Here is a 15,965-nt window from a genome sequence, read left to right on the forward strand (position 1 = left end):
CTGGGGTAGAGAATTCCAAAGATTCACAACCCTCTGTGCGAAGAAATTTTTCCCCACCCTAATCATCCTGAGACTATGACTTAGTTCTAGATTCTCCAGCCAGGAGAAACTAAATCTCGGCATCTACTCTGTCAAGGCCTCGAAGGATTTTATACATTTCAATGAAATCACCTCTCATCCAACTAAACTCCAGAGAATATAGATCCATTATACTCAATGTAGAATAATGGTAGCATAACTGGACCAGTTAGTAGGAAATAATCATAAAAGCTTTTCTCTTCTTTCTCTCAGCTAGGAGGCAGCATCCTCTTTCTAGATGCCGCCATTACAGAGTTTTGGGGAAATGGCTGCTCCTGATGATACAGCTCGCAACCTGCATGGATCTGAAGGTGCCGGACTGAAGGTCTATCTCTATCACTCCACCACTGATCCCAGTGGAAGCACCTTGGAGTTCTGCTCTGGAGGGTACACAGCGGAGGAACTTTGCATCCTGGCTGCAAAGGCAAGCGGTAAGGACCTTTGTTTTATGACCCAGCTTTGGACTCTTTAGAACTGCTCAGAATTCTTCTGTTTTCAACATTAATCTGTGCAAAATAAAAAGCTTTCAATGGAAGTATGGCCCAGTTCTCTTAGGAAGCTCCTTCCAGACTGCCCACCTCTGTAATCTGCTCCAGCTCTGCAAGCCTCTAAGATCTCTGCATTCCTCTAAGTCTGGCCCCTTGAGCATCCCCAATTTTAATCGCTCCATCATGGGTGGAGGTACCTCCAGCTACCTAGGCCCTAAGCTCCCTAACTCTCTCCGCCTCTATACCTTGCTTTCCCCCTTTAAGACTCTCCTTCAAACTATCTGATGTAATATCTCCTTATGTCAAATTTTGTTTTATAATGCTCCCCTGAAGCACCTTTAGACATTTAATTATGTTAAAGGGACCATATAAATATAAATTATTGTTGGTGAATAACAAAATTGAAAATGACAGAGCTTCTGCTGTTTGTATGTGGGCATCAGATGGAGTCATTTTAGAACTTGATGTGTCAAGACAATAACGAGTTTCACTGATGTAAAAACTCAGCTATTCCACATATTAGTTTAACTTTAATCTTTGAACTATGGGGTAGAAATCACTATATCTTAGAAAGACCATGGTTTAACTCTGTAACACAGTGGTCTGAATGAAAATCCGTTCAATGTACTGTTGTAGGGTTTTTACTCTTGATATTTTCCTTGTGTTTAGAGTTGCTATTTGGTGCTGTAAGTAGACCTTGGATCTTCTTTAACCAAAGTGTGCTTTCTGCATGAACGCAACAGCCCTGCCCCAACCAAGAGTAACATTCTCTGTAAATGAGAGTACATTTTCTCTTTGTTGACCCTCCTCAACCTCTCTGACATGCTCAATCACCCCATCCTCTTCCCAACCTCTTCTCCGTTGTTCAGCTCAATAGGATTGCACTTACTGAGCTCCACTCTCAGCTATTGAATCGTAGCCAGAGCTTCTCAGCAATGGTTCCTCGTCTTACTCCTGTACTGTTACATTCAGAATCCATCCTTGGGTCCTTCTCTTCTGTAGCTGCATGCTGCCCAATTATTTCATTCAGTCTCAGGTTGTGAGCATTGCTGGCAAAGCTCGCATTTATTGTCCATCTCTGAGAAGGTGTTGATGTGCCTTCCTCAAGTACTGGTAGTAGTCTGAGTGGATTTCAAGACCATTTTAGGGAGCAGCTCAATGTCAGTTGGAATCAACTATCAAACAGATCAGTTCAGAACAGCTGGTTCCCTTCCCTAAAGGACATCAGTGAACCAGCTGGGTTTTTACAATAATCAGACAGTTTCAGGGTCACTTTCACTGATACCAGATTTTTCTATTTCCAGATATTTAAAAAAAAAAATGAAATAAAAACAGAAAACGCTGGAAATACCCAGCAGGTCAGGCAACATCTGCGGAGAAAGAAACAGAGTTAATGTTTCATGAAAGGTCAGCACCCTGAAGCGTTAACTCTGCTTCTCTCTCCCCACATGCTGTCAGACCTGCTGAGTATTTCTAACATTTTCTCTTTTTATTTCAGATTGCAGCATCCACAGTATTTCGCTTTTGTACTAAAAAGGTGAATTAAAATTCTAAAACTGCCGTGGTGGAGCTTGAACTCAATTACATTGGATTGTTAGTTCAGTGTTGGTGGGTTAACAATCAGGTAACACACCCACTTCACTGTACAGCTGACCTCCCAATGCTTAATCCCTGCATCACAGGGACGGTCTATTTCCACCTCTATAACATCAACTGGCCTCACTCAGCTCTTCTGCTGCTGAAACCCTCATACTTTGTCACATTCAGACTTGACTATTCCTGGCTGGTTTTCCATCTATCCAAAAACTTTAGCTCGTTCAAAACTCTGCTGGCCACATGTGATTATCAGTCGAAGTATTATCTGTGGCTCAGTGAGTAGCATTCTCATCTCTGAATTAAAGGGTTGTGGGTTCAAGAGTCCTAAACACAAAATCAAAGCTGACACTCCCAGTTTGGTACTCAGAGAGTGCAGCACTGTCAGAGGTGCTGTCTTTCTGATGAGACTTTAAACTGGTGCTGCGGGTGGATGTAAAAGATCCCATGGCTCTATTTCAAAGAAGAGTTGTGAGTTCCCCGTTCAACATTTATCCTTAACAAGTATCACTGCAATAGATTATCTGGTCATTATTTCATTGCTGTTTGGGCGAACCTTGCTGTTGGGAAACTAGCTGCCGCGTTTCCTACATTACAACAGTGACCCTCGCCTCCTTCAAAACTGCCTCTTTGAGCTTGTCAACCTCCTTTGCCTCATCGTTGCTTTTTTTACACCTCTGGGAGGCGCCTTGAAACATTTTTATTCTTAAAAGTGCTATATAAATCCAAGTTGTTGCTGCTGACTTAACCCAGTATCTAGGTAACTGTAGCCAAGACTTGAAGGTTAATAAAAGAACCTTTGTCATTGTACTGCACTTTACTGGACTAGATCACATGTGCTTGCATGATCTAAGCACTTTCAGGTGACGGGAGGACAGACACTTTAGCAGCCATTTTTGTGCACAGCAATATTTCACTAACAGACATGAGATGAATGACTTTTTTTGGTGGTATTGGACAGAACAGCAGGATAACACCTTGATCGTCTTCAAAAAGATTTATTTGCCCAATGGAACAAGTGATGGAGCTTTGGATTATGTCTCAACTGAAGGATGGTACCCACTACAATGGAATAATCCCTCAATACAGCACTGACGGAGTGTCAGTCTAGCTAAAGTACTCATATCCTAGAGCGTGGCATGACTCACAACCTTCTGACATAGGGCAGAGACTTCTATCAACAAAGCTTTGCTGTTTGTACTTGTAAATAAATATCTAGCTTAATTTCACTTGCATTTTCAAAGCCGTTTCATTCACCATAGATGGGGCCACCCTCATTATGTCTGTCGACCTTCTCTTTGAAGTGCTGTGCAGGATCACCAGGCATGGAATAGTTATCCGACATTTTGTCTAGGGATATAATTCCATAAATTCACAAGGAGAAATAATGAGCATGGTCTGGACATCTCCCTTTATTAAACTTGAGGAATCAGGTTCAGAGTGGGCCATTGAAAAACACTGCAATCTCAGCAAGAGCTTAAACAAATAAGCTACTTGACACATCATTGAACCTTGCACTACGTTTGGAGACCTTGGCTCTGTTAAAATAAATGTGGCAATCCTAGACTAAGCTGGTGTTTTACTTTCGCCTACCTCTCCAGGATTAGCATCTCAGTTTAGAAATTTTGGAAGTTTGTCAATGATGGCGGGGTTGTTTGTTAACTATCTGAGTGCAAGCTTCTGTAAATTAACCAGGAGTGAACTGATGAGACAGTTGCAATATATAAACATGGTTGGTGGATTCACATTAACAGATCAGGCTGAATAAAACTCACAACTCCATTCAATTCTTCAGAATGGACACTAGGGTTGACATTTCCTAGAATCATAGAATGGTTACAGCACAGAGGAGGCTATTTGGCCCATCGTGTCCGTGCCTGCTCTCTGCAAGAGCAACAGCTAGTCCCGCTCCCTTGCCTTTTCCCCATAGCCCTGCAAACTTTTTTTCCCTTTCCAGTGCTTATCCAATTCTCTTTTGACAGCCTGATTGAATCTGTTTCCACCACGCTCTCAGGAAATGCATTCCAGATCCTAACAGCTTGCTGCATGATCAAATTTTTCCCCCTGTCGCCATTGCTTCTTTTGCCAATCACCTCAAGTCGGTGTTCTCTGGTTCTTGATCCTTCCGCCAATGGGAACAGTTTCTCCCTATCTACTCTGTCTAGATCCCTCATGATTTTGAACACTTCTATCAAATCTCCTCTTAACCTTTTCTTCTATAAGGAGAACAGTCTCAGCTTTTCCAATCTGCCCTGGTAACTGAAGTCCCTCATCCTTGGAACCATTCTTGTAACTATTTTCTGCAATCTCTCTAAAGCCTTCACATTCTTCCTAAACTTCCTAAGTGTTATCCCCGAACTCTCCTTGACCTTTCAACTTTTACTATCAAGTTTGAACTTTTAATTTACCCTTTAACTGCAATAGTCTCAGTTCTCGATTCTTTGCGTCCATCTTTGACATTTGAACATTTTGATCTCCCCCAGGGATCCTGCCGGTCTACAACAGCCTCTTCGCTCTTGCGACTGAAGATCTGAAAGTTTGGTTTCCTCCAAACCACATTTTCCAAGTTAATGGATCGACTCAACAAGTTGTTCTTTACCGGATCAGGCAAGTTGTGGCACATTACATTCATGTTATAGTCACTAATGGTCAGTCTACTGTTGACAAACAGTCCTTGCTATATATTTGCTGCCCAGTGGCTGGGCTTGCAGTTTCACCATTAAAGATAAAAAGGAAGACTTGCATTTCTATAGCACCTTACACAGCCAAAGGATATCCTAAAGCACTTTACATCCAAGGAAATACTTTTGAAGTGTCACTACTGTAAAGTAGGAAACAGCAGCAATTTATGTACAGATAGCTCCCAGAAACAGCAATGTGATAATGACCAGATAATCTGCCTTTTTTGTGATGTTGTGTGAGGGAATAAATATTGTCAGCACACTTGGGATAACTCCCTACTCTTCTTTGTATAGAGAGAGTAGACAAGACCTCAGTTTAATAGCTCATCTGAAAGAGAACACTGCAGCACTCCCTCAGTACTACCCTAGAACATCAGCCTAGATTTTTGCACTCAAGTTCTAGCATGGGACTTGAACCCAGAACCTGCTGGTTCAGAGATAAGAGTTCTCCACACTGAACCACAACTATAAGTCAAATACTGATGTTTGTATGTGGACAGGCTGAGGTCAGCAGGCCAATTGAGTAACAAAGTTAGACTTGGTAATAAATTGAGTCTTTGTTGATGCTGTGCCAATTCTGGAGGCATCCCAATTATTCATGGGTAATATGTGGCAGGTCCTGTTACATTCTGATACAATTTCCATCAAGGACATTGAAAAAAAATCCCAATCTGTATACAGCTCTTCCCTGGATGCCATTAGTGTTATAACATTAATATGAAACTGTCAGAGAATCAGATGTAGAATTATGCTTCATCATTGTCATAGCAACTTCAAAGCAGAAAAGCAACGACAATCACCTCACTGTTACATAAAGTCATGTAGGCAAAAGATTCCCACACCTGCATACGGTTCCCAAACCCAAGGAGGTTCTTCTAACACTTCAAGAGCAACTAGCCATGATCCTGGTCAAAAATACAAGAAAAGGCTTCTAGTCTCATAGTTGCTCTTTGTCTCACCTGTCAGGTATAGGACTGTAACACACCAGTTACAGATTATTAAAGTGAAAAGTGCTAAGCAGTTCTTACATGTTGATTTTTTTGACTCAATGTTCAAAGTTTTACTTAATTTTATCACTTATTTATGGTACTGGCTATTTATCCTCGCGTGTGTTCCATAAATTAACTATAGTTCTGGCATCCACAAACCACTGTAGATGGTTCCTTTTCTAAATTTACTTTGTAATAACAAGCAGACAATGAACTCGATGAATTCTTAGAATGCAGTTTGTTTTTGTTCTGCTTTAAATGCTGACTATTTAAAAAATATTGGTCACTATAAAAGTCAGTTGTATTTCTCTTTTAAGGAACTGAGAGGAGCTATAGAGTACCATCAAGATTGAAAAAGTAAAATAAAAGTTGAGGTAAACCAGAAAGTAGTCGTTAGGTGACACCAAGTTTTGAAAGCCCGATTGTAGGAGGAAGTACTAAGTTAGTTTCACAGTTTGGTGGAACAAACTCTCTTTATACAACAAAAACAGCATCTTGCATTTATATAGCTCCTTAAACATAGTAAAACATCCCTAGATGCTTTGCAGGCGTGTTATGAAACAAAATTTGACACTGTCACAGATGGAGATATTAAGACAGATGACCAAAGGTTTGGTCAAGAGGTAGGTTTTAAGGAGTGTCTTAAAGGAAGAGAGGGAGATGGGGAGATGGAGAGGTATAGGGAGGGAACTTCAGAGCTTGGGACCCAGGCAATTGAAGGCACAGTGATTATTGGTGGAGCGATTAAAATCAAGGATGTGCAAGAGGCCAGAATTGGAGGAGCACAGAGATCTCAGAGGGTTGTAGGACTGGAGGAGATAACAGAGATAGGGAAGGGTGAGGGCATTGTGGGATTTAAAAACAAGTTGAGAATTTTAAAATTGAGGTATTACTGTACAAAAGCAAGAAAGTTGGCCAAATTTTTACAAATCGTTGGTACGGTCACAGCTGGAGTATTGTGTCCAATTCTGGGCACCACACTTTAGGTTGGATGTCATATCTTTGGAGAGGGTGCCGAGGAGATTTGCTGAATGAAGCACTTCAGTTATGTGGAGAGAGTGAAGAAGATGGGATTGTTCTCCTTGGAGCTGCGAAGGTTAATGGGAGATTTAATAGAAATGTTCAAAATTATGAGGTTTTCTGAGAGAGTACTAGAGAGAAGCCTTTTTACACTGGCAGGAGGATCAGTAAGCAGAGGAGATACATTTAAGATAATCAGCAAAAGAATCAAGAGGGACGATGAGGAGATTTTTTTTTTTAACACAGTGAGTTGTTGTGATCTGGAGTGCGCTGCCTGAAAAGGTGGTGGAAGCAGATTTAATAGTAACTTTCAAAAGGGAATTGGACAAATACTTGGAAAGGAAAATTTTTCGGGGCTGTGGGAAAGAGCAGGGGGAGAGACTAATTTGACAGCTCTATCAAAGTGCTGGCACAGGCATAAAAGGCAAATCCTTCTGGACTGTAATATTCTATGATTCTACATCTCTTCACGAAGGCCCTCGTATAACCTGTGCTGCCTGTACATTCTATGAGAGTGAGGGATTATTAGCTGGTGGGGTTAGATAATGTCTGATTCTCCTTTGCCTATCCCAGGCCTTGTGCAGTCCAATCAACACTGAACAGAAACAAACTGCATTCTGAGAATTTGTGGAATTCATTTGTCTGCTCATCAGGAGACATTTGTTCTGGAAAAGGAGGTACTATCTACAGTGGCTCCTGGATGCCAGGATTCCTTTTAAATTTATGGAACATGAACGAGGATATGTACTGGTGTGGTGAACCAGTGATAGAAATAAATAAAGCTTAAACAGCAAAAAAAATGTAACAACGATTTAACCCATTCTGTTTTATTCTCCAAAACTGACATGTTACGGACCTGTAGCTGATATGTTACTGACCTCTGCTTGACATGTTACAGTCCTGTAGCTAACATCTGAGAGCCCTGTAATAGACATGTTGCAGTCCTAATCCTGACTTGTTACAGTCCTATATGTTACATGTTGCTGTCCTATACGTGACATGTTACTGCCCTATAACTGGTTAATGCTCCTTACTTGCCCTGAGTGTTCTTGATATTGTGCTGAATCCCAGAATGAGTAGATCCATCTTACGCACTAATAACCTACACCTTGATAAACACAAATCCCAAAGAAAAAGATTAGAATGAACCAATAATATCCCCCAGTTGGGCTGTTAAATTTAAGGCATTCGAAGCATTGAAGGGAAGATTTGTCCTGTTCAGTGTTTGTGCAAAATCATAAACAGGAAATCTACCATCCCCCTCGCACCACCACCCACTCCCCACCCCCACCCCCACCCACTCCCCTCCCACCCCCCAACCCCACCTCCCGCCTCGGCTGTGTACCGGGGAGATCTGCACTGCGATAAAAAGTGTTTCTTCCTGTGCTTCAGTTAGAGATTAAAACAGAGTCTTCCTCTTGACTGAGTGGGTAGTGTTGATCACTTTCTAGATGCAAGCTGAACTTGATTTGAGCCCATAATCCAGGATGACACTCCAGTGCAGTAGTGAGGGAGTGCTACACTGTCAGAGGTGGCACACTTTAGATGAGACGTTAAACCAAGGCCCCACATCTCTCTGTTCTGGTTAATAGAAAAGATTCCATGACACCATCCAAAAAGCAGGTAATTCATCTGGTGAACTGGAATACATTCTTCCCTCAACCAATATCAGTAAGCAGAATTAACCAGGTGTTTATCGAATTGGGAATGTAGAAACATGAGTAAGCCATTCAGCCCCTCACTGAGACAGTTTCCACCCTTGCTTGGCAAAAACCTAACAATCTCAGATTTAAAATTTTACTTTCTGTTAATGGGACCTTGCTGTGCACAAATTGACTGCTATATTTGCCTACATAGCAACAGTGACTTCAGTTCAAAAGTAATTCACTGACCATGAATTGACAAGATCTTCTACACCTACACCCTTAGTCTCATTGTAAAATCCATGAAAATGAGGTGTAACAGGGTTTTTAACGACATACTAAGTTCATAATTACTGCTGAACACCCTCACAGGCCCTGAAAGAGTGATTTTATATTTGTTGAATGTCAAATTTCTCCATCACAAGAAATTCCACATATTTTTAAATGATTCTTTTTAAAGTTTGTTTATTATGTTTTATTTTCCTTCTTAAATCCCATGTGCATGTCCCAATTATTTATTTTGCTATGCGTGAAAATTTTAAATTAAAAGTGAAGGGAATCAGTGGTTTGCTGTCTGTGAGAATACAGCAATGTGGTTGGCTGCCTACCCTGCTTGAAGGCATAATCGCTGCTGGACACCTGGAGATCCCCTTGACTTGGCATCAGTTTTAAAGTAACATCAGGAAAGGGGAAATCCACACCACAGAGATCACTAGATCTTTTTTGGGTAGCTTTCTTCGAGGCCATCAGCAAGCACCATTGCTTCACCATTGACCTCAAAATATAGCCCAATCATTTCAATATGCTCAGTTCAATGTTTCTTTGGTAAGGGTTGTAATTGGTTTTCAAAGTTATTACCCTGTCATGAGCCACTGTTCAGGTAATTGTAAGGTAAAGGGAGTGAATGGGTCTCTTCATAATTTTTGTTGCACCAATCATTTTTGATGGAATATCAAATTTGATCAATTAGTAAAGCCACTAGTTGCCAATTAGCAAGATAATCCTTCACTTTTGTGATGGGTAGAGATTTTGTCTGTGTGTTAAGTACTGTCTGATAATGCTCCTGTGAAGCACCTTGAGATGTTTTACTATGGTAAAAGGCACTATATAGATTCAAGTTGTTGTTGGGTATGGTAGTTTAGGGATGATGGTACTGGATTAGCAACCCAAAGGTGCTGAGTTCGAAATTCAATGCTTTGCAGACTGCCACCAGAATGAAATGGTCATAAAAACTGTCAGATTGTTGTAAAAGCCCACACCTGTCCTTCAGTGAAGGAAGCCTGCTCCCCATATCTGGTCCAGCCTACACGTGACTCCAGTCCCACACCTTGACTCTTAATGTGCTCAGAGCATCTAGGAATGGGCAATAAATGTGGCCTTGCTGGTATTGCCCACATCTCATGAATGAACGAGAAACAATATCCTGTATTTTGATATTGACGGTGCCATCTCTCTCCCTCTCTCTGAATAGATTTTTCTTCCCTAATTGGTTTGGTCAAGACAACAAGAAGTCATATCGCTATGGTCTTACAAAGCAGCGCATTAACACCGTTTTGGATTACTCTGTCATAGACTACCTCTTTGCTCAGGTAATTGTGAAACTTTTACACCTTCGGGAATATGCACCAGCCTGGGATCTTTCTAACATTAGGGATTGTTAATTGAATTCTGGACGTTAATGGTTGGGGCCAAGAAGTCAAATATTTCTAAAAGTAGTGAAGCAACTTAGTAAAAGCAAACAAAGCACTGGGGTTCATTTTCTAGAGGGCTAGAATTGAAAAGTAGAGAAGTTATGTTAAACTTGTACAGAGCCTTGGTTAGACCATGCTTTATGCACAGTTCGGACACCATATTATAAAAAGGATATAGTGGCACTGGAGAAGGTGCAAAACCGATGCCAAAACTGAGAGGATATACCTAGCAGGAAAGATTGTACAGGTTGGGGCTCATTTCTCTAATAAACAGAAGACTGATAGGGTGACCTGATAGAGGTCTTTGAGTTTATGAAAGGGTTTGATAGAGTAGACATAGAGAACATGTTTCTATTTGTAAGGGAGACCAGAACTAGGGGCCATAAATATAAGATCGTCACTAATAAATACATAGGGAATTCAGGAGAAAATTCTTTATCCAGAGTGGTGAGAATGTGGAACTCGCTACCATAAGGTGTGATTGAAGCAAATAGCATAAATGTATTTGAGCAGAGGCTAGATGAACACATGAGGGAGAAAGGAATAGAAGGATTTACTGACAGGGTGAAATGAAGTAGGGTGGGAGGAGGCTCATGTGGAGCATAAACACCAGCATCGACCTTGGACCGAATGACCTCTGACTGTGCTGTATATTCTATATAAAATATTTAAACCCAATCGAACAGAGGTGATATATTTACTCTCTATTCTTGTGGGAAAATCTTTTGGAGGAGTATCTTCCAGTGTTAAGGGAGACAATAGGAGTAAAATGAAATCTACATAAACATTTATGTGACTGTTAAACTCCAGATGGCCCACTCCAGATACCACCCTTTGTGCAAAACATCACCAAATCACAATTAAGAAATCTCAAAACAAAACTCTACAAACAGAAAGATACCCAGTTGTTTCTTATTGTTTTTCTGACTTAGAGATAGGAGAGATGGTGAGATAACTAAGAAAGGAACCTAGCAGCTGACACTCTCAAGAACTTCCAACAACAACGTTCATAAATTTCTTTTAATTCAGTATACTATATTTGTTGCTCAAATGTGGTCTGCTCTACACTGGGGAGATCAGACACAGACTGGGTGACCACATCGTGAAACATCTCCATTCAGTCCACAAGAATGACCCCGAACATCTAGTTGACTTTTATTTCAATTCTCCGCCCCACACCCGCTCTGACCTCTCTGTCCTCAGCCTCCTGCACTGCCCCCATGAAGCTCAATGAAAGTTCGAGGAACAACATCTCATCTATCGATCAGGCACTGTACGACCTTCCACACTCAACATTGAGATTAACAATTTCAAATCATAACCTCTGCCCCCATTTTTTCAGATAGATTCTGTTGGTGATGATTCTGCTATTGTGTTTACACCTCCTCTAGAGCCATCTTTTGTTTCTTGACTTGTCCCATTACCATCTCCTTTTGCCTTGCACCATCATCCCTTTTATCATTTATTCTCTCCTGCCTTCCACCCTATCACACACCTTCCCTTTTGTTCTTTCGTCCCACTCCATTTCCCTGCCTCTGTACTTGCTTAAAACCTGTTACTTTTCACCAGTTCTGACAAAAGGTCACCGACCTGAAATGTTAACTCTGTTTCTCTCTCCACAGCTGCTGCCAGATCTGCTGAGCATTTCCAGCATTTTCTGTTTTTATTTCAGATTTCCAACATCTGCAATATTTTTCTTTTAATTCAAATTGCACAATTTTGGGATTTATTCAGAAAATACATGTACATTTTTCAAGAGTGAGATTTGGAGTGCAGGACACCTTGTCCTTTATAAAAATGATGGGGGAGGCACCACATTCTCCTGCATGCATGCAGTGTCAGTTTTGTTAGCTGCCTGGTTAGATTCTTGACACCACGATCGAGCTAAGGGAGGAACTTCTAGTTATCTCTAGATTTATAGCAGCAAAGACTAACAACTGCTCAGTGTCCAGTTCCTGGTAATCTCATGGCGTGAGGGTTCTGAGGTTTCACAAGATCAGGACCCTGCAAATTCCATCGTAGAAACACTTAACGCTGTTTCCTGGACTGAGTCAATGGGGCCATAAAGTGACAGAGAGGGATTTCTGACAGAAGCTGACATTAGTATCTCAGAGTCTCATACTGGAACCCCAAAAGCTGGACTTCTCCCTTCCTGTTGGAGGCGGCTTGAGGCAGAACAGCTGCCCATTACCTCAATCCCCTCCCACCCACAGATCTCAGCCCATATACTTGCAGGGCAGGCTCCTGCGATGATGCCCATCACCCAGAAGGTGCCCACTGCTGCCAATGAGGAAAATGTGGAGATAGGATAGCATTTAAAGGGGGGAGCAGAAGATCCCTGGAGGTTTGACAGTGGGATTTATTTCCACATCCTGAAGATCACATTAATCTTGCGGTTAAAGAGAAAGAGAGCGCTGCCCATTAGTGTCCACCTGGTGGCCATTCACGGTCACCAAATATATGGTGAGATTGGCTTCTGGAGCCATCTCGAGTGGATCGCGTGTTCGATAAGTGGGATAGAAAGGAAGTTGATGCACTCCTGCACCTCCGGATCCCACAAGGAAAATTTTGAAAACTTACCTGTCTGAGATCCTCTTTCCACTATCTTCACCTGGCATGAAAACCACAGTAGTTTCCAACTAAGCACTTTACAACCTCCTGGACTCAATATTGAGATCAAAAATTCCAGATCATAACCACTGCTCCCATTTTTCCGGTCAGCAGGTGCTGGTTCTGCTGTTACCATTTACACCTCCTCTAGAGCCATCTTTTGTTTCTTTCCTTATCCCATTACCGTCTCTTTTGTCTTGCACCATCATCTCTTTTGTCATTTATTTACTCTTTCTTCCACCCTATCACAGACCCTCCCGCTTCTTCTCTGCCTCTGTACTTCCTTAAAAGCTGTTACATCTCTAACTTTTTGCAGTTCTGACCAAAGGTCATCAACCTGAAACGTTAACTCTGTTTCTCTCTCTCCACAGATGCTGCCTGGCCTGCTGAGTATTTCCAACCTTTTCTGTTCATATTTTATGAGTTTCTAATTGGCTTCATGGCTTCTCTATTTAATTTCCCTGCCAAAAATGCCTGGGTAGTTCCCTTCAAGGGGTGGGCTAGGTTAGCAGCTAAACATCACGACCTTTTTGCACAGCCTAGAGCAGCAATGAACAATTTCACAGGTGATCAACCAGGTTTGAGGTTCAGAGGGTTAAAATAACTTACAAGGACAGGTTGCATGAACTTAGCTTGCATTGCCTTGAGTATAGAAGATTGAGGGGTGAACTGATCGAGGTGTATAAAAATGTTAGAAATATTTGATAGGGGGAAACTATTCCTCTGGTTGGGGGAATCAAGAACAAGGGGACGGAAACTTAAAATTAAAGCCAGGAGGAAATTAATGAAAGTGCTATTTACACAAAGAGTAGGAGAAATTTGGAGCTTTCTCCCCAAAAGGCTGTGGATCTTGAGGGGCAATTGGAGCTTTCAAAACTGAGATCAATAGATTTTTTGTTAGATAAGGTGGGAAAATGGAATTGAGTTGCAAATCCGCTATGAGCTATTTGAATGGCGGGGCAGGCCCAAGGGGCCGAATGGCCTCCTAATTTTCCTGGCATTTGTTTTAAAAGTACAAGTCTACTAATACAGTTCTAATAGTTATTTAATCGCTGATTTGCCAGGTTGACAATCAGTTCAGTTTGATCGAGCATAATTAAAGTGTTGATGAGGTAGATGTGGGTTTTTCAAAGAGGAAACTCAATGTTATTCAAAACATCTTATCAAGGTTTCCGTGCAAGGAAATGGGACTTATCGTGTAAATCATTGCTATATTTTTTTCTCTACTTAGTCACGCAGTGACTTTGTCAGTGGGCTCATAAAGGTCCCAATGAACCTGCAGATGCAAGAGGAATGCCTAGGAATGGCAGTACTGGACATAATGAGGATATCAAAGGAGAAGAAATGGAACTTGCAGCAGATCTGCGAGCGCGTCAGGTGAGATAGTGAGCAAACCAACTTATACTTCGCCATTCCCCGCCCCCTTGATTATGGATTCCATCTTCTCCCACTATGCTTCCCATCACCACGAGCTTCTCCAAGGTTAGTTCCATATTGCAGTGTGAGCATCTGGAAGGAAGTGTGAAGTACCCTGATGTGTGCCCTGATTGCTGTGCTCAGTGACAATTGTAAATGCTGTCACAACTGTTTAGTCTGGCCACTCTGTCTGGCCATAACGTTGCCTTTCTAAGTAGGTGTTTTTGTGATTTCTCCACCACTCCACCTCTGTTTACTCCTTTAGGACTTCTTAAAACCCATCTCTTTGACTTCCCCCTCCTCCTGTTCCCTGATTACTGCTGCTCTGCACCCCTCTCCCACAATCCCAACAGCCTGATGCTTTCTGCAGCTCACTAGCTTAATAGAAATGAGGCCTCAAGAGAGTGATCTAAGCAACCCTGCTGGTCCAAAAATGGGTGTGCCCAAATTTCTCAACCATTTTTTTACAAGTGTAGTTACCTTTGTAAATCAAAAGCCCATTGGCACACAGCGAGCTCCCACAAACAGTAATGAGATAATGATGAGATGATCTTATTTTTTAATGATGTTGGGGCCTCTTTAACATCTCCGCCAAAAGATGGCAGCTAAAATTGGGTGCTCCTATCTCTGGAGCAGGGCTTGAACCTATGATCTTCTGACTTAGAGACAAGAGTGCTACCAATGGGCCATGGCCAGCTGTTAAAGTTGGTGAAATTTTTGGACGTGCCCATCTTTTACTCTTTGTACATTTTTTTTCCTTTATACTCTTGTGAAGAACATTCAGACATTTTGTTCATTATGGCGTGACAGGATTTCTTTTCCAGTTTCCTAACTTTCTGGGAATGATCTGTTGATCATTGTCTCATTTGTTTGTGAAAGAGACTACGCACTTATTTGGGAGACCATTGCCTCCCTTTTTGGAATGCCTCACTAACAAAAGACCTCTCCTTGCTAACAAAGCTTCTTTGTGCTAAATGTTATCCATACACTGAGAATTCAGAGATTGAACATCTTAACCATTGTATTATCTAAGAGCATTAGAAATTGGAGTAGGAGTAGGCCATAAGGCCCCTCGAACCTGCTGGGCTATTCAGTAAGATCATGACTGATCTTCTGTTTCAACACTACTTTCTCACCCTATCCCAATTTCCCTTGATACCCATAGTGACCAAAAATCTATTGATATCTCTGTGTTGAATTTACTCAACATTTTTAGCTATACAGCAAACCTACAATCAATTTAAAAGTGAAAATAAAGGAAAATCCTTAACCATATCAGATTAAATCAAATCGTATATTTGTATATAAGAATAGGATATCTCGCAATTCTCAAATTATAAGCCAGTTTATAATTCTGCATTTCCCAGCAAGTCGTTCAGAGAAGCCTTTGTGCCTGAAGTGATCATTGACTGACTGTCTTGCTAATCAAATCATTCTCATTCCACTTAAAGCTACAAGTCTTGCATCCCAGCCACGCTCCGTCACCAGATCCAGCAGCACAACTTCCTGACAAGGAAGAGAATCCGAAGAAAGTTCTACAAATTCCTGAAGAAAATCAGCCACTGTGAGGCGGACCTCAGATACCTGAAACTGAAATATCTCATGGACATGGAAAGTTTGGAAACTGTGTTCAGCAAGGAGACCTTCCATGTTAAAGATCCAACATGGGACCACCAAGGCCAGGAAGATCACAAGTTCATTTGTGTCTCTGGAGAATTTGGAATTCAGTGGAGTTTAAAGGAGGGCGAGGTTGGTG

The 15,965-nt window shown here is 41.5% G+C and overlaps 1 protein-coding gene across 3 annotated transcripts in view; it reads left to right on the forward strand.

The window, feature by feature from the left end:
• Positions 1 to 15,965, forward strand: part of LOC137351558 (tyrosine-protein kinase JAK2-like) — a 91,059-nt gene that overhangs the window by 24,851 nt on the left and 50,243 nt on the right. For 2 of the 3 annotated variants that reach the window (XM_068016080.1, XM_068016081.1), the window contains exons 2-6: positions 292 to 509; positions 4,643 to 4,766; positions 9,964 to 10,081; positions 14,025 to 14,170; positions 15,661 to 15,958. In XM_068016080.1, the coding sequence (XP_067872181.1) occupies positions 317 to 509; positions 4,643 to 4,766; positions 9,964 to 10,081; positions 14,025 to 14,170; positions 15,661 to 15,958 (879 nt within the window). In that variant the 5' untranslated portion in view covers positions 292 to 316. The remainder of the gene's footprint in view (positions 1 to 291; positions 510 to 4,642; positions 4,767 to 9,963; positions 10,082 to 14,024; positions 14,171 to 15,660; positions 15,959 to 15,965) is intronic. The other variant, XM_068016082.1, reaches the window with a different exon arrangement.

Source organism: Heterodontus francisci, chromosome 36 (assembly GCF_036365525.1).
Source record: "Heterodontus francisci isolate sHetFra1 chromosome 36, sHetFra1.hap1, whole genome shotgun sequence".
Classification (NCBI taxonomy): domain Eukaryota; kingdom Metazoa; phylum Chordata; class Chondrichthyes; order Heterodontiformes; family Heterodontidae; genus Heterodontus; species Heterodontus francisci.